Source organism: Macaca nemestrina, chromosome 1 (genome assembly GCF_043159975.1).
Source record: "Macaca nemestrina isolate mMacNem1 chromosome 1, mMacNem.hap1, whole genome shotgun sequence".
In the NCBI taxonomy this organism is placed as follows: Eukaryota; Metazoa; Chordata; class Mammalia; order Primates; family Cercopithecidae; genus Macaca; species Macaca nemestrina.
Genome location: NC_092125.1, coordinates 68,506,370 through 68,531,731, shown reverse-complemented (window position 1 = coordinate 68,531,731; position 25,362 = coordinate 68,506,370). Strand labels below are relative to the sequence as shown.

Sequence of the window (25,362 nt, the reverse complement as noted above, 5' to 3'; positions counted from 1 at the left end):
ATTTACACGCTAGCCTCAGAGTTCCTGAGGCTGGAACATACCTCCCTCTAGTGGGAGCAAGGAGCCCTATGCAGACTGGAGAATGATGATAAAATCTTGCCTAGTGCTGCCCAATAGAAATAGAACATGAGCCACACTTAAAAATTTAGTTTCTAATAGCCACAAAGTAAAAAAAAAAAAAAAAAAAAAAAAAAAAAAAAAAAAAAAGTCAAGTTAATTTTACTATATTATTTACTCCAATATAAATTGTATTTCAATATGAAATCAATATTAAACAGTGATATGAGTTATTTTACATTCCCTTTTTCTAATTCTTTAAAATCCTATTTACATGTCATCTTTATAGCACACCTCAGTTTGACCTGGCCACATTTCAAATGCTCCCTATCCAGTGTGGCCCATGACTACAGTACTGGACAGCATAGCTCTAGACCAAAAATCCGTCCTTGACCAGGCGCAGTGGCTCAAGCCTGTAATCCCAGTACTTTGGGAGGCCAAGGCAGGCAGATCACCTGAGGTCGGGAGTTCAAGACCAGCCTGGCCAACATGGAGAAACCCCATGTCTACTAAAATACAAAATTAGCTGGGTGTGGTGGTAGGTGCCTGTAATCACCGCTACTTGGGAGGCTGAGGCAGGAGAATCGCTTGAAGCCAGGAGGCAGAGGTTCCAGTGAGCCGAGATCGCACCATTGCACTCCAGCCTGGGCACAAGAGTGAAATTTCATATCAAAAAAAAAAAAAAAAATCTTTCCTCATGTTTTGGAGAATTCATATATATCACCTTTGTCTCATTTCTTGACACAAATGCTCCCTGACATAAATTTTAAATTCTAAGTTAAATCCATTCATGACCCATTTGGAACTCACTGTCTTCACATTGCCTTAAGTTAGCTGAAAACCCCAGCTGCAGAATGTAGTTGATACAGGAGAACCTGAGGCAGGACATCTTTCCACAAGTTGCAGTAACCCTCAGAATTTCTGATTATATGTTCTGGTAACCGCCCTTTGGGTTCATTTGGCCCGCTGCCCAGACACAGCACATTTATCAAGACAGAGGAATGATAATAGAGAAATTTAATTCACACAGAGCTGCCTAAATGGCAGATGAGAGTTTTATTATTACCGAAATCAGTCTCCTGAAAATTTCCCCCAGCCCCGCCCCAGAAGAAGTCTCGCTCTGTCGCCCAGGTTGGAGTACAGTGCTGCAATCTCGGCTCACTGCAACCTCCGCCTCCTGGGTGAGAGCGATTCTCCTGCCTCAGACTCTCGAGTAGCTGGGATTACAGGTGTGCGCCACTATGCCTGGCTAATTTTTGTATTTTTAGTAGAGATGGGGTTTCACCATGTTGGTCAGGCTGGTCTCGAACTCCTGACCTCGTGAGACTGGTTTTTTGTTTGTTTGTTTTGTTTTGTTTTAAGGATAATTTGGCAGGTAGAGGGCCAGGGCTGATTGGTCAGGTGGGAGATGAAATCATAGGGAGTCAAAGCTGTCCTGTTGTACTGAGTCGGTTCCTGAGTGGGAGCCACAAGATCAGATGAGCCAGTTCATCGATCTGGGTGGCACCAGCTGATCCCTCCAGTACAGGGTCTGCAAAATATCTCAAGCACCAATCTTAGGTTTTTACAATAGTGATAGTTTTACCTAGGAGCAATTGGGATGGTTTAGAATCTTGTGGCCTCCAGCTGCATAACTCCTAAGCTTCATTTCTAATCTTATGACTAATCTGTTAGTCCTACAAAGGCAGTTACATTCATAATGTTTGCACAGGCAGTTTTATTCTTAGGGAGGGACCTCGGACCTTCGTTCTTTGAGCAGAACTGGAGTTTTTATCCTAAGTCAAACACAGTCAAGCAAGAGGCCACCATAAACAGAAAAGCAGCCTTCTGTGCCTGGGAATTCTCTCCCCATCACAAAGGACTGACTGGCAGAGCCCGCTCTTTCTTCCAGTGCCCTGTTTCTATTTCCCCAAATTCAGAGCTTCACAAAACTGCCTGAGAGCATAGAAATGAAGCAATTTCTGCTGATGAGTCCTGATTACCACGTCAGCTGTTGATTCTTGCCTTCCACAAAAGGATACATCAAAGCTCCATCCTACCTACTGAGTGAGAGGATTTGCATTTTAATCGCTGTCAATGAGCTGTGGTGGTAAACCATTTACTTAAAACCTCTAACTAACCTACCCCTTTTCACTCTCAGCATTTTGATGGGAAATTAATTCTGGGGTGGGTGTAGTAAGAGGGCAATAATCAGAAAGAGAAGAAAACACATACACACACACACCCTAGTCTGACACAAGACACAAGCCACTGGGAGCAGCACACCCAGTCATGGCGCACGTGCCCCGCTGTTTCTACGCATTGGCAAAACTCCAATCAGCTCCTACTGATTATTTCTCCAGGAAGCCACGAGTACAACAGACTGTGGTAGTCATTGAGAATAGGAAGGGCGGCACAGAAAAGATGGGCTTCTGATGATGGGAGAATTTAGTGGTAAGCAACTCTCAAATATTCATCTGCAGGTTATCCTACAGAAAGGGGGTGGCTTTTTATGACACTCTGGAGGCCTAGGGGCTCCTTCTTTCCTCTTCCAATTTCCACTTGAGGAATAAAAAAGTGATTTAAAAATAACCCAAGGGAAAGCAAATCATATATGCCAATGGATGTAAAAGGAGACACTGCATAAATGTCCTTCAAAACTCCCAAATAGGGCTGCTCATCTGCCACTCACCTGAGAAATTCTGAGTCTGCAGGGGCAGACCACCAGGTGTGTAATTTGCATGGGAAACTTTAGAGCTTCTGGGAGAAGGAGAAGCAGCCTGGACTGAAATGGAAACTCTCAAGCCAAGAGTAAGCCATAAGCTCTATGCATGTTCAGTGTGTGGGGTCTGACATGGAGCACCAGATGGGGAGCAGAAGGAATGAGGAGCTGTGGAGTCTAATACTAGGGCTTGCCCGCAAATGCCCCCCAGCCCAGTCTCTGCCCCATGTCATTGTGGGAGGCTTACTAAAAGTCTTAAGAAAGCAGATTATCTGGAAGCCAACACTCCCCCTATGTGAGGATAAAAAAATATTCTTCCTCTAACTTTCGTAGGTTCATGACTGAGGCCCCTGTAACAAAAGGCACATTAACAAGAGAAGAGCATACAAATGTATTTAATGTAAGTTTTACATGATACAGGAGTCTTCGTAAAGAAATGAAGACCCAAAGAAATGGCTAAATTTGTGTATTTTATGCTAGGTTTGATGAAGATTGGACAGTCGTGGAGAAATAGATTTGGACAAAATGAGTATGTTCTAATGGCAATAAACTGAGGGGAACTTAGCAAGACCTATTTCTTCTGTGTGATCCTTCATCTTCTGAGATAAGGATGTTCCCTTCCTTTGTGTATAGAGAAGGCACCTCTCAGATGAGGGTTTTATGACCTGCTTCAGGGGAGAAAGGTTGGGAGTAACTTTCCCGCTTCTGCTGTTTTCTCAAATGCCAAGATGCCACGTTTTGAGGTAGTGCTCCTGAACCCCAACACCTACCTGAAGGACCAGTGTCAACCCAGGAGGAAAATGCCAGTGCAAGAAGGAAGGGATAGGCTATAAGACTTGGGATCCATTCCAATACGAAGACAGTGATTCAACTGTTTCCTAAGACTCTGGCCATAGGTAACAATGGAAACCACAGTCAAATATAATGTGAAGCATCACCAAACAGAATGTTTGGAGCCTTGGCTGTTCCACAACACTCACTGTTAAAGCTTCATGACAGGCTGTTCAGTTCCCGGCTCCTACAGAAGTACATTTGGGTCTTTTCACAAAGTCTTGTTAACTGAAGGACCCCTGGTGGCCCCAGCCATACTCAGTCAGCTCACCTGGTTCTAAGAGCAAGGACACCTGTTCAAGGACAGGACCAGTGGCCTTTGTTTTCCCACCCTGGACTGGGCTCTCCAGAGTTACTGATCATCTTGCAACCAAATAAGTTCCTCTAATCACAAAAGTCAGTGGGAAAAATTACTTCCAAAAAAACCCATGCCCCATGAGAGGTTAGCACGTTGCATGAACAACGTAAAAGAAAGAACTGATCTATAAATGAGCTTCTGTATCCTTTATTCATAAATCGAGCTTAGTAACAATGAAAACCACAGGTTTATACAGAAATAAACAAAAGGTAGAAGGTGAATGTGTTCAGCTATACTAGCTGTATCCCACTTTAAGAACAACTATATAAAAACAAAGAAACAGGGAGTGGTGATTCAAATAAATACTTTGCACCATAAAAAGCAAAGGCTCCTTAAATATGAGGGCTCCCTGGTGCTAGAGTGTATTTAAAGAAACATTAACTACAGATATATCACTGAATATTAAAAAAATGAAAAAAAAAGCCTGTGACATGAAAATGCAAATCAATGGGAAACACAGTTTCATTTATGAAAATGTCATTAATATGCAACTTTTCAGGATCATAGCTACTTCATAAAAGAAGATGTGCCTGGTCTCTGTAAAATCGGAAGGTTCTAGGGTAGCTGCTTTTCATTAGAAAATAATTTTCACAGGCCAGGCATAGTGGTTCATGCCTATAATCCCGGGACTTTGGGATTTGGCTTGAGGCCAGGGGTTCAAGACTAGCCTGGGCAACATAGAAAGATCCTATCACCAAAAAAAAAAAAAAAAAATAGCCAAGCAAGTGTGCAAGTGTGGTAATGTGTGCCTGTAGTCCTAGCTACTTAGGAGGCTGAAGTTGGAGGATCACTTGAGCCCAGGTGCTTGAGTTTGCAGTGAGCTAGGATCGAGCCACTACACTCCAGCCTGAGCAACAGAATGAGACACTGTCTCAAAAACAGTAATAATGAAATAGAAAAATATGAATTGTTCAAACTGACTTAAGAATGAAAGCATACAAATAACCCTGAAAAGTACTGAAAAGTTTTCAATGAATAAACTCCCAAAGAGACTTCATGCCTAGACATACTTAGAAGTGAATAACATCAGACACTGATGCAGACATTTCATAAACTACCTTAACAGTACCATAATATTTTTTAAAATGGAATCATCTCCAGTTGTTTTATAAAGCTAACAGAATATCAAGATTGAAATTGGGGATGAGACAAAACAAAATTACAGGCCAACCACTCTCACTTAGAAATCCATATTTTTTTAACCCTAGGGGGAAAAGTATGTTTAAAAATACCATGGCCATGGTAGGTTTGTAGTAGGATTGAATTCGTATGGTTTGCCTTTGGAAAACTGATGACTTTAAAATGTATCAATAGGTCAAAAAAGGAATAGGTACTTTAAAAACAAATAAAATTAAACACTTATTGCCAATTTAAAGGGGCTAGGATTCCTTAACATGAGTTTTTAAAAACAAGTAAAGCTTGTTCAAGCTTTCACTATACAGAGATTTCCATTAAAGTCAGAATTAAAACAGGATAACATTCAACTGTTGTATTGTTCTAGATGTCCTAGCAAAGCAAAAACAAATGAAGCAAAACTACCATCATCATCTGCGGATGGTATTATCTAAATACAAGAACAAGGAAAATCAAATGAGCCAATGGAACATAAGAGAATTCAATAAATTGCTAAAATATAAAATAGATAAACCAAAATAAATACCTTTTGTGTAGATCAGAAATAATCAGCTAGGAAATTTGGAAAATATCCCAATCGCAAAAGGAGAAAGGAAAAGACTCAGAAATAATCCTAAGTTTCAGCAGGATCTATTTTGAAGAAGACCACAAACCTTCATTAAGGGAAGTGATTAAAGATTTTGAATAAGCAAAGAAAAAAATATATTATTGGATAGAAAGACACATTATAAAAATATCAATTATTTACAAATTAATTTATAAGTTTATTACAATTCTAACTAAAACCCTAATGATTTTTTGAAAGTAGCCAATTTCAAATATATATCTGGAAGAATAAGCCAGTAAGAATAGCCTAAGAAAGATCTGAAAACAAAGAACCAATGACTAATAACTTACTCCAGATACTTAAGCATTTTATAAATCAAGGATAATTAAAACAGCACAGTATTGATGTAAGAATTGATTAAGAAGTCAATTAAACAGAATATAATAATTTAATATGTGAGGCCAGGCAACCTGGCTCATGTCTGTAATCTCAGCACTTTGGGAGGCAGAGGCAGGAAGATTGCTTGAGTCCAGGAGTTTGAGACCAGTCTCAGCAACATACATCTTGTCTCTATTTTTGTAAAATAAAAAATAAAAATAAACTTTAAATTTTAACAAAAGAATTCAGTATATGACCAAGATTCCATCATAATTATCAGAATCACCAGTAATCCCAGCACTTTAGGAGGCCGAGGAGTTTGAGACCGGCCTGACCACCATGGTAAAAACCCGTCTTTACTAAAAATACAAAAATTAGCAGGGTGTGGTGGTGCACACGTGTAATCCCAGCTACTCGGGAAGCAGAGGCATGAGAATTGCTTGGACCCAGGAGGCAGAGGTAACAGCGAGTAGAGATCGTGCCACTGTACTCCAGGCTGGGTAACAGAGCAAGACTCTGTCTCAAAAAAAAGACATAATGTTTAGTTACCTATTTGTGAAAAAATATCACATCATATACTAAATACACTTGAGATGGATTGAAGAGCATTCAACTTGCTGGGAGTAGTACAGAAAAATGGATCTCCTCCTTTGGAAGCGTGAATTGGCACAGCCTTCCTGAGAGCAGCCTGGGTACATCTATTAAGCACCTGAAAAATGGTTGTGTGGTTTTACTCTATAATTCCTCTTCTAGAAATCCTTCTGAGAAAAACAATCAACAATCCAAACACATTCTTTACAAAGTAAATGAGATAAGCATTCAACTCATGACACTGAAATAAAAAGGAACAGACCAAACCTAAGGAAACAATAAGGAAGGAAATAATGAGATAAGGGCAAAAATCAATGAGTTAGAAAACAAAAAGAAATGACTGAGAAAATAAAGCCAAATGATGAAAAGATTAATAAGATTTCTGGCACCACTGATGAAAGAAAAAAAAAATAGAAGGGAGGAAGAAATGGAAAGAGGAAATGAAGAGAGTGAAGATGATGCAGATAAAATATAAAATGAAACCACAAAAAAATTTTAAAAGTTAAGAGCCACAATATACTAATCAAACTGAAAACCTACATAAAGTATATAGATCCCTAGAAAGCTGTAAAATGTCAAAATGGGTACAAGAAGAAATAAAACATTTAAATAAGAACCAATAGGTGGTAAACTGAAATAGTCAAAGACTTCCCCTCCCAGGTGCTTTCTTTAAAAAAAAAACAAAAACAAAACAGGTGAATTCCTTCTATCACCAGGATTTTCAATGATGGGAATTCAATAGTTTTTATTCTGAATATTGCATTAAATTGATATGGCCAGAAAAATATATGGCATTCTTTTAGGCAGAGGCATCAATTCGTTCAAGGCCTATCACACAAGCCTTCTGATGCATGGCACATTGCATTTTCACATTAAATGTAAACAGAGAGGGGCTGGGCGTGGTGGCTCATGCCTGTAATCCCAGCACTTAGAGAGGCTGGGAAGAGTGGATTACCTGAGGTTAGAAATTTGAGACCAGCCTGGCTAACATGGTGAAACCCTGTCTCCACTAAAAATACAAAAATTAGCCAGGTGTGGTGGCATGCACCTGTAGTCACAGCTACTAGGGAGGCTGAGACAGGAGAATTACTTGATCCCAGGAGGCAGAAGTTACAGTGAGCCGAGATTGTGCCACTGCACTCCAGCTTGGGTGACAGAGCAAGACTATCTCAAAAAAAAAAAAAAAAAAAGTAAACAGAGATAAAAAGTTTTATGTCTACTAAGCCATAAGGCACCAACCTAATGCAATAGCTGTGTATTAGCCACAGTACTGCAGAGCACCAGGGGCGAGGTCAGCCAGCATAGCAGATCACTGTCACCACCCCAAATATTTCCATGTGACTTCAAGATACTCTAATTTGGTAGAGTTGCAAGGAAGAAGGGGTATTCTATTGAGTCCCTGCTATGGATTTGCTGAGAGATTCCATTTGACTAAAACTGTTAAAATCAGTCTGCTGTCCCCAACCACATGACAACCCCACTACTGCTGATAGAGACAGCCGTGAAGGAGATGCCTGCTCTGTGCCCAAGGAGAGTAGCCATGCAGATGCCCACCAGAGACATTTCACTTAACAAATACACTGGGAGCCCCTAGTCTATTCTAGGCAGCACATTTGCTCCAGACACGAATGCCCTAAAAAAGTTCACAGTAGAGACAATTTTTCCAGTGACCCACTTCTACAATGTGGGTAAGTAGCACTTTTTCCTGAATTAGAAAGTGAGATATGGAACCAAGAAGGCTCAACACTGCACCAGTTAAACATACTTAAGCATGGCACGGGGATCTGGCTCCTGTGAGCTAAACTGGCAAAAGCATTTGAGGAATATATTTCTTGGGAATGTCGGCACTGACAATAAAAGGAAAGGCATTAAGGATTTAGGAAGCTTCAGGCTAGGGAGTGGTCAGCATGACGCACAGCATGACAGCACCTGGACAGGTTAAGGTGCAGAAAAGTTTTGTACTATCTACAAAGGGACCCCTTGCCCCATTCCCAGAAGCTACCACAACATAAGAAGTAGAGTTGTAGAGTCCTAGGTTTAAGCTTCAGCTCTATTAGTTATTAGATACATGACCTTGGACAAGTAATACTTTTGAGCCTCAGTGATTCATGTGGGTAAAGAAGTATAACACCCATTATAGAAGAGAAACTCCAGGAGGTGGCTGCCATCAGACTCTTCTCTTCCTCCATATGCTGCTCCACCTGTAAAAAGGTGTAGTCTTTCCTCCCCTTCAATCTGGACTGGCCCTGTGATTTGCTTTGACCAATAAATGAGGCAGAAGTGACCTGTATAACTTCCCAGGTGGCACGTGCAACAGCTGGAACCCAGCTGCCCCGTTATAAATGTAAGAAATGTAAGCCACATGAAGCCATTTAGAGAGAACCATAGTACTCCACTTGACAGTCCCCAGCTGAGCTCCCAGCTGACAGCCAGCACCAACTGCCAGCCATGTGAGTGAGCCACCCTGGATGAGTGAGCCCAATCGAGCCACCAGATGACTGCAGCCCCAGATGACAATACAGGAAACAGGAGAAAGGCCAGCTGAGTCCAGTCCAGGTATATTAAAGTCAAAATCTCACAGAACACAAAAAATCAATGTAATCCAACACATCAACAGGCTAAAGAAGAATAAAATGATCAAGAAATGCAGAAAGAGCACTTGACAAAAACCAGCATCTATTGTGTTGGTTAGCGCTATGTGTCAACTTGACCAGGCCAGGCAATGGCCAGATTAAACACTATTTCTAGGTGCCTGTGAGGGTGTTTCTTGAGGAGTTAAGCATTTGAATCAGATACAGTAGGTTGCCCTCTTTAATGCGGGTGGGCACCATCCAATCCATTGAGGGTCTAAATAGAACAAAAGGAGGAGGAAGAATTCACTCTTGTTTCTGGCTACTGCTTGAGCTAGATCATCTCGGTTCATCTTCTCCTGCCCTCAGACTGGGATTTACATCCTAGGCTGCTCCAGTTCTCAGGCCTTCGGACTTGAACTGAAAGGCACCACTGCCTTTCGCAGGTCTACAGCTTGCAGACAGAAGATCATGAAACTTCCCAGCCTCTATAATTGTGTGGGCCAATTCCTTGTAATAAATCTCCTTTTATAGCTATATGTAGCCTGTTGATTCTATTTCCCTGGAGAACCCTAACTAATACAGTCGTTCATAACAAAAGCTCTCAGAAAACTAGGAATAGAGGGGAACTTCCTTAACTAGATAGATGAAAAGCATCTATAAAAAACCCACAGCTAACGTCATACTTAATGGTGAGAAACTAGAAGTTTTCCCAGTTAAATTAGGAATAAGGCAAGGATATTCCTCTCATCTCTCTTTTTCAAGATTCTACTGGAAATCCTAATTAAGGCAACAACAACAAAGAAAAGGTATATAAGATTGAGAAGGAAGAAATAAAATCATCTTTGCAGACACCATGATAACCTATGTAGAAAATCTGAAAGAACTGACAGAAAAACTCCTGGAATTAATAAGCAATAACAACAAGATTGCAGGATTTAAGGTAACTATACCAAAGTCAATTTCTTACCTATATATCAGCAATGAAATAAATAGAATTTGAAATTTAAAACAACACCATTTACATTGTCACCCAAAAAATGAAATACTACTGAGCTATAAATCTAACAAAATATATATAAGATCTATATCAGGAAAACAATAAAACTCTCATGAAAGAAATCAAGTAACTAAATAAATGGGGAGATAGTCCATGTTCATGGCTAGGAAGACACAATATTGTCAAGATGTCAGTTCTTCCCAACTTGATCTATAGATTCAATGCAACCCCAGTGAAAATCCTGGCAAATTCCATTGTCTGAATATACTGCAATTTATTAATCCATTTGCCTGCTTAATGACATCCTGGTTGCTTCCAATTTTTAGCAATTTTTAATAAAGCTGCTATAAACATCTTTATTTTATAATTAAAATTATTTTGTAGATGTCAACAAACTGACTTTAAAGTTTATACAGACAGGCAAAAGACCCAGAATAGACAACACAAGTAACATTCAGAAGACTGACACTATCCAACTTCAAGACTTACTGTAAAGCTACAGTAATCAAGACATTATGGTATTGGTGTAAGAACAGACAAATATATCAATAGAACACAATAGAGAGCCCAGAAATAAACCCAGATAAATATAGCTAACTGAATTTTGACAAAGGAGCAAAGGCAAAACAATGAGGAAAAGATAGTCTTTTCAACAAATGGTGCTGAACAACTGGACATCTACCTGCAAAAAAATCAGTCTAAACACAGACCTTACACCCTTTACAAAAATTAACTCAAAATGAATCATAGGCCTAAATATAAAATGTAAAATTATAAACTTCTAGAGGATAACATAAGAGAAAATCTAGATGATGTTGGGTAGGGTGATGACTTTTTAGATCTAAGACCAAAGGCACAATCCTTAAAAAAAAAATTGATAAGCTAGACTTCATTAAAATTTCAAAATTTCTGTTTTTCTAAAGACACTGTCAAGACAATGAGACAAGCCATACACTAGGAGAAACTATTTGCAAAAGACATATCAACCCAATTTAAAAATGGGCAAAAGAACCAGACAGACACCTTACCAAAGATACACAGATGGCAAATAGGCATATAAAAAGATGCTCCACATCGTATGTCCTTAGGAAAATGCAAATGCATTTCCTTATAGAAAAACAATGAGATACTACTACATACCTATTAGAATGGACAACATCCTGAACTGTGACAATACCAGTTGCTGGCAAGATGCAGAGAACAGAAACTCTGATTCACTGCTGACAGGAATACAAAAGGCACAGGCACTTTGGAAGACAGTTTGGCAGTTTCTTACAAAAATTAACATATTCTTACTATATGATCCAGCAATTGCACTCCTTGGTATTTATCCAAAGGAGGTAAAAACTTATGTCCATTCAAAACCTATGCATGATCTTTATAGCAGCTTTATTTGTAATTGCCAAAACTTGGAAAAAACCAAGATGTCCTTCAGCAGGTGAGTGGATTAATAAACTGTGGTTTTTTTCTAGACCACAAATTATTTAGCAGTAAAAAGATAGGAGCTATCAAGCCATAAAAAGACACTGAGAAGCCTTAAATGCTTATTACTAAGTAAAAAAAAAAAAAAAAAAAAAGTCAATCTGAAAAGGCTACATTTTGTATGATTCGAAGAAAAGGCAAACATATGACATTCTAGAAAAGGTAAAACTATGGCCACAGTAAAAAGAGTAGGAGCTACCAGGGGGTTGGGGCAGGGGGAGGGAAGGATAAGTAGCCGAAGCACAGAAGAGTTTTAGGGCAGTGAAACTGCTCTATATGATACTACAATGGTGGATATGGGTCATTACACATTTCTTAAAACCTAAAGAACGTACACCACCAAGAGTGAACCCTATTGTAAAGTATGGACTTTGGGCGATAATGATATGTCAGTGTAGGTTCATCAATTGTAACAAACGTACCCCTCCAGTGCTGGACGCTGCTAGTTGGCGAGGCTGTGTGTGTATAGGAGCATGGGGTATTATGGGAGCTCTCTGTACTATCTGCTCAATTTTGCTGTGAACCAAAAACTGCTTTTCTTGTTGTTCTGTTTTTGAAATATGGTCTTGCTGTGTTGTCCAGGCTGGTCTTAAGCTCTTGAGTTGAAGTGATCCTACTGCCTCAGCCTCCCAAGTAACTGGGACTACAGGAGTGCACCACCATGCCTGGCTTTAAAACGACTTTTAAAAAATAAAGTATATTCAAAACGGGAGGTAGGGGGAATCTCACAGAACAGTGAGAGATCATAAAAGGTGGTTGTTTCTTTAAAACACAAAGCTTCAGGATAGCTTGTTGTGCAGAAATAGGTAATGAAGATACCCTTCTATGGAGGAGACTGCCAATGGACTGCTCATGTCCCTTCTTGCTTTCTCTACAATAGAATCCGTGTGCTTTGGCTGGATAAATGGCCTCCCAACCAGAGATTACATTTCCTAGCTCCCCTCTCAGTGAATGTGGTCACAGGACTAGGTTCTGGTGAGTAGTACTTGAATAGATATGATATAAGCCACTTTCAAGTCAAGTTCTGAAAGGGAGAGAGCCTGTCCTCCCCTTCCCTTCCATCCTTCCTGCTGATCAAAGAGCAAACTTGACAACAAGAGCTAGAGCAGCTACCTTACAAAAGGTGGGACATGTTGAAGACAGCAGGGGAACATGGGAGAAGGAACCAGGGTCTCTGATGCTAGCTAGACACCACACTAGCTGTGAACTACAGTTACTCTGGAGGCTAAGTTTCTGCAGCCAAGCTTGTTTTCTAAATATCCTATCTCATAGGGCTGCGCTAAAGATCAAGTGAGACAAGGTACATGAAGTATCTAACACGGAGCCTGACACAGAGCAGGTTAGTTCCTCTTCATAAGCTCAGAGCTCAGAGGCTCCAGCAAGAGAATGCAGCCACTTCGACAGCCTTGCCCAAAGAACCCTGCTCATCTCCTTTAGATGGTCATTTCCTGCAACCAAGTCCGTGGCTATGAATGGGACACATTCAGAATGCAGAGGAAGATCAACCCTGGTGATCCATAGAGTAGCAGATGCTGAAGGCAGAGCATTCTCAACTGTACTTCCCAAAACCTACCTTTGTCATTTTAAATGACTGCACTACTTTCAATATGCTGTCCTGTCTTCAAGATAAGGTCCAAACTCCTTGGCCAAATATACAACCCATGTCTTTCACAACCTATCCCTGCTCTTTGATCTAAGCTCAACTCTTTCACTCCCCATCACACTCTGCACTCTAGTCCTGATGAGTGGTTTGTAGTTCCCTGATGATGGTAAGCTATCTCCAACATCATTTGCCTGCAAACTTAACTCTGTTCAGAGTTCCTCTGCTCACTTCTCTACTTGGCTGACTCTTGCTCTTCTTAAGACAAGGCTCAGTAATCACTATCACCTCAAGGACACTCTCGCTACCTATGGCAGAGACTGCTCAAGGACCCTCCAAAATTCTTTCTCTTTCTTCCATAACATGAGAAGTTTTAGGCTGGGTGCAGTGGCTCACACCTGTAATCCTAGCACTTTGGGAGGCTGAGGCAGGAGGATCACCTGAGGTCAGGAGTTCGAGACCAGCCTGGCCAACATGGTGAAACCACATCTCTACTAAAAATACAAAAATTAGCCAGGCGTGGCGGTGGGCACCTGTAATCCCAGCGGCTGAGCTGGGACAATTGCTTGAATCCAGGAGGCAGAGGTTGCAGTCAGCCGAGATCGTGCCATTGCACTCCAGCCTGGGTGACAAGAGTGAAACTAGGTCTCAAAAAAAAAAAAAAAAAAAAAAAGTAGTTTTAGGTAGCACATAGCCACCAAGCTAATGACTATTTCCCAACCTCCCAGCTGTGCCCGTGGGACTCAGTGCTGGCCAATTGGGCGTGAGCAGGAGTGACTAGTGCTCCCTGCCAAACTGCCACTAAAATAAAGGAGGGCCCCCATTCTCCTTCGTATGGGCAGGGATGTGACCTGATGATGATTTATCTCCAGCACTCAGACAAAGGCAACACACTAAAAATGACAGAACAAGAAGATAAAACGAGCCCGGGTCTCATATGTCTGAGAGGAGTAATGATGAAAGAGAAATTTAAGAGTTTTACTTTGAATTCTGAATGCAAATCCCCTCCATGGCCTTCAATAGCCTTTGAATCAAACCCACCAATTATAGAAGACAAGCCACAGCATCACCTAAAAGACCAAGGATTAGGGTAGAAAACTTAATGGACTCAGGTCACTGATTCAAACTATCCAAGACAGGGGGAAGCAAATCAAGGCCCACATCATCCGACACTATTGGATCATCTTCTTGAATCTTCCACCTCTACTCCTTTTTTTTGACAGGAGTTTCCTTGTTTGATAGAAGGTCAGAAAAGCTTGGGGCCTTACCTCTGGAGACTTTGTAAACTTCATAGAAGGAATAGAAGTGGAAGCCTAGTGAGGCAAGTAGGTAAAGTGCCAGTTCCCATCGGGGCAGCATGGCTCCTAGGCACGAAGATTCCCGATGCCCACGCTGAGAGTTTCTGAGAAAGAGACAAAACATTAAGCCATGAACATGGCACTAGAGAACAGCATCTTAACATCAATTCAGTTGGTTCACACTCCCTGAGACCATCACTATTCGAGGTGATACAGACATAACCCCAATAAAGCCTCCTCCTCCCTGTGACCTTACTCCCTCCTGCATCCAACAAACATGCACGCGCACACCCACACATACACCACACACACGCATCCTGCCTGTCAAAGGGGTCAGGTCTTTTCCTAGGGGTTCCCATAGCCTCCCATCAGAGTATACATCAGACAGTTCTCTACTCATTGCATAATATACTTGTCTCTTCTGTGGAGTGAACCTCAGATAGCAGGGACCATGATCGCTGACTCCCCAGCCCCTAGCGCAGTGCCTGGAATGTAGCAAGAAGGGACTACCATGTGCTTTGTGAATAATAAATGGCTTCAAAAAGTCTGAAAAGCACAAACAATATCCAAACCTCTAAGCCAACAGGCTCACCATCCTTGTTGTCCCTTTCAAGTATCATACTATAGGCCAAGCATGGTGGCTCATGCCTGTAATCCCAACACTTTGGGAGGCCAAGATGGATCACTTGAGGCCAGGAGTTCAAGACCAGCCTGGGCAAAACAGCCAGATCCCATCTCTAAAAAATATAATAAAAACTTAAAATCAGCGGGGCACGGTGGCACACACCTGTTACCCCATCACTTTGGGAGGCCAAGGCAGGTGGATCACTTGAGGCCAGGAGTTTGAGACCAGCCTGGCTAACACAGCAAAACCTGTCTCCACTAAAAATACAAGAATTACCCAGGCATGGTGGCGCTTGCCTGTAATCCCAGCTACTCAGGAGGTTGAGGCAGGAAAATCACTTGAATCCAAGAGGCTGAGGTTGCAGTGAGCCAAGATTGTGCCACTGCACTCCAGCCTGGGTGACAGAGTGAGACCTTGCCTCAAAAAATATATATAAGAAATCAAGTACCATCCTGCAGTTGATTATCAGAATGGAATACTATAAACCTCTCTGTCTGCCATGCATCTACGCACTTTATTTATGTATTTTTGGAGACAGGGTCTATGTTGCCCAGGCTGATCTTGATTTCCTGGTCTCCTCAGCCTCCTGAGTAGCTGGGGTTATAGGCACAAGCCACTGTGCCAGGCCTCATCCATACATTTCTTAAAGGGCAGTTAATGACATAACCACAGGCATCTGTGACAGACACTGCTTGTTACCCACTGCCCCTCACTACCCCTTTTCAGAATTCAGTCTCTCTTCTCACACAGCAATTAAAATTTCCTCTGGACACCAACACTACACTGTAGCTAAGTGTGGACACCTGAATAGCTCCATTCAAAAGGATGTGAGTGAAGGGACATGGCTGTGGCCATCTCTTTCTTTCCCTCCCTTTCCTGTTGAACAGAATTGGAACAGCCACCATGGATGAAGAGGTGAAAGCCACGTGGACAAGACAGAGGCCTCTCAGCCCCCAAATCCATGTACTACCCCCAACCCCCAAAGTGCCCCAGACTACTTAGATCTAGACTGTTACAGGAGAAAGAAATGCATTTCTAGGTTGTTGAAGCCTCTCCTATTCTAGATCTCTCCATCATGGTAGCCATGACTATATTCTAAGTAATAGAGAAGGTACAGGAAAGTTAGATCCTAAAATTCAGCAAATTAAATGATTCCAAATGTTCCAACTAACAGAGTTCACTAAATTTAAACCCATTTATGGCCTTTACTGCTTTACTTAAACCTCTCAAATATGTCTCATTGTGGATGCCAAACTAAGAGCAAAATTTTAAGCCGCACCCCCCTCCCCAACCCCACCAACTACGTCTAACATGTGACAGTAATGCCAAAACCCAGAATTCACACATTATCTCATTTTGTTTTCACAACAGCCTGGTGAAGTAGGTGGAAGTGGAACAGGGGAGGTAGGCATTTTATAGATGACAAATGTGATGAGGTCACAGAGCCAGAAATAACTGAGCCAGAGCAGAAAAGCAAATACTGCATGATCTCACTTATATGTGAAATCTAAAAAAAGTCAAACTCACAGAAGTGGTGGTTGCCAGGGGCTGGGGGGAAGGGGGAAAATGCTGGTTAAAAGATGTTGGACAGGATGAATAAATTCTGAGGATCTATCATACAGCATGGTGATTATAGTTAACAATAATGTATTATAGTCTTAAAAAGTGCTAAGAGTAGACCGTAAATGTTCTCATCATAAAATGATAAGCAGGTAAGGTGATGGGTATGTTAATTACCTTGATTTAATCATCTCACAATGTATAGCTAGACATCACATTGTACACCATAAATATGCACAATTTTTGTCTAAATAAATGAGTAAACAAATAAGTAAATAACTGAGCCAAGGCTCAAAGCCAAGTCTTTGGACCCAGGCCCCTGCCCGTCCACTCTGCCACGGCCAATCCCATTAATGCCAGTGTACAGTGACTCAGACTTAGAGCCTGACTCAGAATCTGCCACACACAAACTCCTTTCTTCAGGCCACTGGGAGACAGAGCAGGAAGGGAAATAAACTTCAGCTTTGATAAACCATGATTTCAGAAATAAGCGGTCTTGCACCCAGAGTGCCCCATTTCATTACCTAAAAGTCACCCAGAAAGTTTGGTCTGGACTTTTCCTGCAACCTAAGAGATCCAGAAGCAGTCATTCATGCTTTAAAACACATGCCTGGCCGGGCGCGGTGGCTCAAGCCTGTAATCCCAGCACTTTGGGAGGCCGAGACGGGCGGATCACGAGGTCAGGAGATCGAGACCATCCTGGCTAACATGGTGAAACCCCGTCTCTACTAAAAAATACAAAAAACTAGCCGGGCGAGGTGGCTGGCGCCTGTAGTCCCAGCTACTCGGGAGGCTGAGGCAGGAGAATAGCGTAAACCCGGGAGGCGGAGCTTGCAGTGAGCTGAGATCCGGCCACTGCACTCCAGTCTGGGCGACAGAGCGAGACTCCGTCTCAAAAAAAAAAAAAAAAAAAAAAAAAAAAAAAAAAAAAACACATGCCTAAACCCTAGTATTTCAATAACACGTTCTCAAGTTCCTTACTATTTTTCAGAACTACTTCTAGCTTTATCCATTTCTACTCACAATTTATTTTTAAATACTTTCATCTTCAGAATAACAAGACTCCTTTCTGGAGCTTTTCCGGAATTTGATAGGCTTCCCCTTAGTGGGAAGGTAATTTCAACTTCTTGGTTTATAATTTAATGTCTCGCCTGTCAAAAGATGTTGGTATTACATCGGATGACCTCTTTGCCTCATGAAGAATCTGATTAACAAAAAGCTGATCTAAAAGGATTGAAATTTGAACACAAATGATCTTGTAGACTAAATGAAAGTTTTAGAAGGCTTGCCATTAGATGCTTTTCAGGGACATTCTATCTGAGACAATTCTCCTGCATTAAGGATTTAATCCTCAGGGAACTAGAAAATTCGATTTAATAATTTTTCATTTTGGTGCTTTTTTTCTTCTTCCTGGAGACAGGGTCTTGCTCTGTTGCCCAAGCAGGAGTGCAGTGGCATGATCTCAGCTCGCTGCAGCCTCAACTTCCCAGGCTCAAGTGATTCTCCTGCCTCAGCCTCCTGAGTAGCTGGGATTACAGGCACGCACCACAACACCAGGCTAGTTTTTTTGTTGCCCAGGTTGGTCTCAAACTGCTGAGCTCAGGAGATCTGCCCACCATGGCCTCCCAAAGTGCTGGGATTACAGGCGTGAGCCACTGCACTCAGCTTAGTGCTGCTCTTAGCTGGATTGTACAATGAGTCCTTATTTAACATCACTAGTAGGGTCTTGGAAATTGTAACTTTAAGCAAAACAATGTATAATGCAACTAATTTTACCATAGGCTAATTGATATAAACAAAAGGTAAGTTCCTACTGCATATTTCTGGTCACAAAAACACCAAACATCTAAAGACCAAAACACTTCTAATAGTAAACACTGAAATAAACATGAATAAACATGAGCTATACATACACTTAAAGATTAATAAGCACAGGTAAGATCATTATTTACCCAAGTTTGATGAATCAGCAAGTGATGGCAGTTGTACTGGTGGTGGGTGAAACCAAGGAATAAAATGTTTGCAAAGCAAAAGTTATAACGAGCACCTCCTGCCACCATGCAGTTCAAAACATTTACAATTAGGGTGGGCTCACTGAGAGCTTCCATACTACATTTTTTGTCATGCATTTGTATGATTATCATAGACTTTACAAATTTTTATTAGGTAATTTTTATGCATTCATTTTTCACCCCACTTGTTCCAATTTAGGGTCTCTGGTAGCTGGAGCCCATTCCAGCAGCTCAGAACGCAAGGAAGGAACCAACCCCGGACAGGATGCCATCTCAGCGCAGAACCCACTCATACTCACACCCCCACACTCATTACCAAACACAGGTTCAGCTGCTCACTACTTGCAAAACAAATTAGCAAGATAGAGGTATGGTAGAAAGAAAGTGACTTGATTACAGACCAAAGCTAGCAATGGGCAAGACGGTCTAGACTCTTGCCTTAATGGAACCACTTCAAATTTCCAAGTGAAGTGCAAAGGCTTAAGAAGGGGAAGGCAGGCTGGGCGCGGTGGCTCATGCCTGTAATCCCAGCACTTTGGGAGGCCGAGGCAGGCAGATCACAAAGTCAGGAGATCAAGACCATCCTGGCTAACACGGTGAAACCCCATCTCTACTAAACATACAAAAAATTAGCCGGGCGTGGTGGCGGGCGCCTGTTGTCCCAGCTACTCGGGAGGCTGTGGCAGGAGAATGGCGTGAACCTGGGAGGCGGAGCTTGCAGTGAGCCGAGATCAGGCCACTGCACTCTAGCCTGGGCGACAGAGCAAGACTCCGTCTCAAAAAAATAAAATAAAATAAAAATACATAAAAAAGAAGGGGAAGGAAGTTGTGGCATGGGGTGAGGCTGTGCAGGCCCGCATGACTTGTTCCGATGACTCATCTTGAATTGTTGCTCCATCTTGTGAATGGGCTGGCATCATCTGGGGCTCAGCTGGGTTGTAAATTGACTGTAGCCTTGAAGCCATCTCCTGGTAGGGGAGATTTTCACAGGTGTCTGTGCTGTATCAAGGTCTAGTCTCTGGAACCTCGACTTCAGGCTGAAGGAGCCTAAAGACCCGACTGAAAGCAGATAACAGTGGCCCCAAAGGCTCCCCAAAACAGGAGGCAATTGCAGGGATTCCTAGGAATGTCTGGCTTTTGTTGAATTTGAATTCCAAATTTGGGGTTGACGGCTAAGCCAATTTATGAGGCCTTGAAAAGGGACTAGATTCAGAGCCCCCAACCTTGGACAGATGAACATCAACAGGCATTCGATACCATCACAGAAAAACTTAATAGGGTGCTCAGTTACACTCACACACTGAGACCATTTAGACACGCCAATTCACCTAATGGGCACAGCTTTGGGACGTGGGAGGAAACCGAGTAGCCAGAGAAAACCCCTGCAGACATAGCCAGAATGTGCAAACTCCACAGACAGTGGCCCCAGCACAAACTCCATTTTCTTCTATTCAGTGGTATAAGGAAACAATAACAGTTTCAATAATGCTACATGTTTTGTAGACATATGCACAAAGATACACAGTAGCAGCAAAACAGCAGGTAAGGAAGCAGCAAAACTAGCTGACCCCTCACCCCCAAAATTTAGGGATTGAACCAAATAGTCTCCACCTGACAGCACAGTGATAAATTCTGGCACCAAACCCACCTGTGGGGTCGGGGGAGGAAGGGTGGGCAGGTGCGGGGGGAGTCCCAGGCTCTGTCATTTATTGGTTGAGGAAACTTGGGTAAATAATGGCCTCCCAAATGTTTTCTCATAGGGTTGTTGAGGGGTTAAATGTAAAATGCTTAGCCCAGGGCCTGGCAGTGAATAAGCACTCAACAAACATCAGCAGTTACTAGTGAATTTCATTCATCAGGAGCCTACCTAGCCCAGACCCTGATTTTCCCCCTGAATCAAAGAAATCTGGCTGACCTTCCAAGGGTGTGCCCATCCTACCTGCATCTGGACCTCTTTCAGGAGGTTGGCATCCCCAGGGCTTTCGTTAATGTCTCCTTCCTCTTCTGACGCCCAATCCAAGGCCACCCTGGACAGCAAGCAAACTATCCCTGGGGGCCACCTGCAAGCTTTCAGCCCAGCCCAGTGCCTCTTCCTCACCACCTACCTCTCTGCTACCCTCAAGGGAACGATGGGCATTCCACTTTCATTTTCACCACTCTCCATTACACGAATGCCACCTCAAAACACCACCACCGCACAGACACTCCCCCACCCTCCTTAACAGACCTTTCTTCCTCACCTCTCTTTTCAACTCTTGCCTGTAGCTGACTGCCATAGTTACTACTTGAGACTGTCACTACGACAGTCACTACTGTTACTACTTGAGATCGTCATTACAACAGTTACTACTGTTACTACTTGAGACCATCATTAGGAGACTAAAGGAAGGAGGATGAAGGCAGAAATGAAAACTTAAAACAAAAGTAACTATTTTAAAGGAAGGGGCCGGGGAAGAAGAGAGCTCCCTGCTTCTAGTGAGCAAAAGCAGCAACCTCCAGCTTCTACAGCCCTTTGTTTTTATTGGGTAGAAAGAGCAGGGAGGAGGAGGTAATGACTGGTCCGCTGCTTGATTGATCACAGGTTCACATTATTGCTAACAGGCTTCAGATTTGCCTAATCACAAGAAACACTGTGCCTGGGTGGTGACTGTCCCCAGCATTCCTTCTGGGAGGCAGACACAGTTTGTCAGTTTGCCAACAACCTGCTTTCATGAGAAACAGTTTGCTGTTTACTCATATAGCTTCCAGTGGTATACTAAGTTGATCACGACCCTCATTCTTTCAGCCTTCAACACTTGCCCACTTATCTCAGGAAAATTATTTCCCTACTTTGTTTTCCCTGTTTATTTCAGCTGTGCAGCCAGAAAGTAAATCAGAGTAGATATCTCTTAAGGGATTTATGACACAATGAAAAGGAAAAGGAAAAAGAAAAGGAAAGCTGTATATTTGGGAATATGACTGGAACCTTTTTAAAATGTCCAGGCCCTTAGAGGTTCCCAAAAAGTCTCTCAGAAAATTATCAAGTGTCCATTTCTCATGCTCTAAACAAGCATGTCCCTCTTTAGGCAGAGCTATCTGAAATCAAGGAGATTCTTACTAAAATGTGTAACTGATGCTTCTTTTCTGTTTTCATGCAGTCAGTCCTGTACCAATATTATCAGCTAAGTGGGTAGCTGTGAGATAGCCTAGAAAAGTCATCACCACTTACAGCATCATTTCTATAGAAAACAGCCAATCTATAGTGACATAGCCTGTGTTTAAGTAGCAGTCTACCTGATTAATCTACATAAATGAGATTGCACTACTGATATGTAAGAGTGATTGGGTTGTTGGGATGTGTGATGGTGAGATGTGCCTACGAATACTTTCCCAGTTTGGGAATACTGGTCAGAACTGTAAAGAAGAGAAAGTGTGGATGGTTCAGGGAAGGGAGAACAGGAGCCAAGTGGTAAGGAGTCTTAAAACATACGATTTCACGTTTAGATTTTATTTCCTGCAGAACCTCAGGCTTGCAAGCCAGTACATAAAATTATTCGAACGAAGCTCTACAAAGCAGCGCCTTGATGCTGTGGTAGACCCAAGAGCCAGGGAGGTGGATGATTTAGGCCCTTAGTGAAAGTGGAGAGAGTGCTGGAACCAAGCCACACAGACGGGGAAAAATTAAGTTGTCCCTGGCATCAAACTAGTCCAGAAGTTGGTAGGGGGGAAAAAAGAGGAAGATAAAGAAGATAAAACAGCAACTCCAAAGCTGTAAGACAACAGGATCTCGAAGTTAAATGTTGAAAAGAGTGAGAATTTTGAGGCAAGTGAGGACACAGCGACAGAACATGCCTTTAATATTAGACATTAAAGGAAATCATAGCAAAGGTTTCCCTAGAATCAGACGGAAGGAATTCAGACTGGAGTAATAGGGAGCTTTCTCCACCTGCAAATTGGGTACAAACACCCCAAAGTTGAATATTTCAAAAAATATATTTATCTGGGAATTATAGAACTCAAGAGGGCCACAGAATAAAATCTGAGCTGTAAAATGGCAAGAATCTCTCAGCTAACAGAGCTTTTTCTATACTGGAGCTACTTACATTTGCATTTACTTTGGAATTACCCTCCACCTGCTTTCAAAGTTGCCATCTACTCTGATCCTCACAGGAGGGCTAAGCTTTTAGAGCCCTTTCAGGAATCAGAATCCTGCTTGGGAAGAAGCAGCGATCTGCCCATGGACAGAGAAGCCAGCAATGAAGCAAAAATTAGAACCAAAATTCCCAACCCCCGCTGTCATACAGGCAGAAATCCGGTCCCTTGATCTTGGAAGAAAAGCACAGCTCACCTTGCCAAACCCTGAAACATGCATAAACATAATGGCTGCAAGATGGTTTTCCCCCAGCAACTTCCAATATCATTCAAAAGTACTTTAGCTTTAATTCTGATGCAGGCAACTAATGGATTCCAACACTTCCATTTTAAATTTTTTCTGCTTTTAAATCTTGATATCAAGCACTAAATGGGCTATAACCCAATATTCACACGCACCAGAGGACTTTAATAAGACAGCTCTCATCATTAAGCTAACAATCCCCCCACACCAGCATCACCATTGTCACTTCTACTGACTAACTGCTTAATGTCCTAAATGAAGATTTCCCTCTACTGAGTTTTCTTATGCTTTAGTAATAGCTGTACTATAACAAGTACTATTTACGGATTTCCTATGCTGAAAAGGCACTTTACAAGCATTATCTCACTTAATCTTCATAACAACCCTTTGAGGTTGGTGCTTCTGATAACCTCACTTAACACAAGAGGAAACCAAGGCCCAGAAAGGATAAAGAAACCTGCCCCAAATCACATAGCTGGTAGGTGGCAAAGCTTAAATTCATACCCACTGAGTCTAACTGCAGAGCCTTCCCTCAGCCACCTCACTATTCTTAGAGTGTACTGGATTCATTTTCCAAAATCTATAATGAAATCAATCCATTAGGAAAGCCAGAAGGTAATATAAGTGGTCTAAGTGTAATAGAATTTTTAAACGTTATGCATAACATTAGACACTCTCTATGATGAAAAAAATTTTAAATCAATGAAATGTAATCAAAATACACATGAAACATCTAACTCACGTACATTCCTTAAAAGATTTACTGAAAAAGGCAAACTAAACCAAACCGATCTACCTTGTAAGTAAGAGGGGAAAGTTAGCAGTTATGCAGAGATAAGAGTAAAATTGAAATAGGTCTAAATTCAGGAACAAATGAGCACTCTGGAAACCACAAGTAATAAAAGTGAAAGAAGCACATGCCCACTGAAATGACAATGGCTTTAAAGAAAATGAAATAGTAGTGCAATATTCTAGCATATTCGGAAAAAGTGGTATGACACTTTTGCCTTTTCCAGAGTCCAATTTTCATGAAATGGAACCCCATTTTATAGACTCTAAATTACATGATTTTCTCCAAGAAAACCACCAAGTCCAGATTCCCATATCACAATTCTCTCCAAACCCGACTTCAGTCTTTTTTTTTTTTTTTTTCTCCTTTTCTGAGACACAGTCTTGCTCTGTCCCCCAGGCTGAAGTGCGCTGGCATGATTCCAGCTCGCTGCAACCTCCACTTCCTGGGCTCAAGCAATTCTCATGCCTCAGACTGCTGAGTAGCTGGGATTACAGGCGCACACCACCACGCCCTGCTAAGTTTTCTGTTTTTAGTAGAGATGGGGTTTTGCCATGTTGCCCAGGCTGGTCTTGAACTCCTGGCCTCGAGTGATCCTCCCGCCTCAGCCTCCCAAACTGCTGGAATTACAGGTGTGAGCCACCGTGCCCGGTCCCCACATAAGAGTCTTATAAAGACTCTTATCCTTCAACACACATAATACTAAGAGGAAATACTTCTCCAAACCCAGAAAGGTTTCACCAACACAGAAGAATGACTAGATAGACTGAAAGAGGTCCACTGGACTGGGGAAAATGTCTAATTACAGAATAGTTTAAAATACCCACTACTTCCAAATCCACACCAACATATTATGTATCAGTTATGTATTGCTGCATAAGAAACCATCACAACATGTAGTTCCTTACAACAATAAACATTTATTCTTTTTAAGGATTTTGTGGGATGTCAGTCTAGATAGTTCTGTTCATGTCCCTCCTGGGGTCACTCATGTGACTTCTGTCATCACACAACTCCACTGGGGCTGGAGGGGGCCATGATGACCTCATGCACACGTCTGGCATTTGGCGCCAGCTCACACAAGGCCCCTCCCTTCTCCTCCAGGCCAGGGCTCCTCCTCTGGTAGGCTAGACTCGGCTTTTTCACAGCAGTGGGGCTTCAGGGTACCAAAAGAACAGAGGCAAGACGTGCAACATCCCTTAAGGACCAGGCTCCAGAGTTCACAGAACACTTTATTGGTCAAAGCAAGTCCAAAACCCAGCCTGGATTCAAGGACGAGAAAACAGACCATACTTCTTTATGGGAGGAGCAGCAAGGGTACCTTAAAAAGGGGTGAGGACACATCTATCACACCAGGTATATTATAAATAGTTACTCATCAGTAAAATCTGGAAAATTAGTTGAAAAGATACCTTTCACAATGGATCTTTATTACATAAAATGTCACAAAGGT

At 42.0% G+C, this 25,362-nt stretch overlaps 1 protein-coding gene across 9 annotated transcripts in view; it reads right to left on the bottom strand.

The window, feature by feature from the left end:
* The window catches only part of LOC105484918 (hedgehog acyltransferase), a 348,464-nt gene that overhangs the window by 312,250 nt on the left and 10,852 nt on the right, over nt 1-25,362 (bottom strand). For 7 of the 9 annotated variants that reach the window (XM_011747037.3, XM_011747032.3, XM_071079933.1 and 4 more), the window contains exon 2: nt 14,518-14,651. The exons of 1 other annotated variant lie outside the window; for it this stretch is intronic. In XM_011747037.3, the coding sequence (XP_011745339.1) occupies nt 14,518-14,608 (91 nt within the window). In that variant the 5' untranslated portion in view covers nt 14,609-14,651. Of the gene's footprint in view, nt 1-14,517; nt 14,652-20,683; nt 21,213-25,362 lie in introns of those variants that run through there. One more of the 9 variants, XM_011747036.3, reaches the window with a different exon arrangement.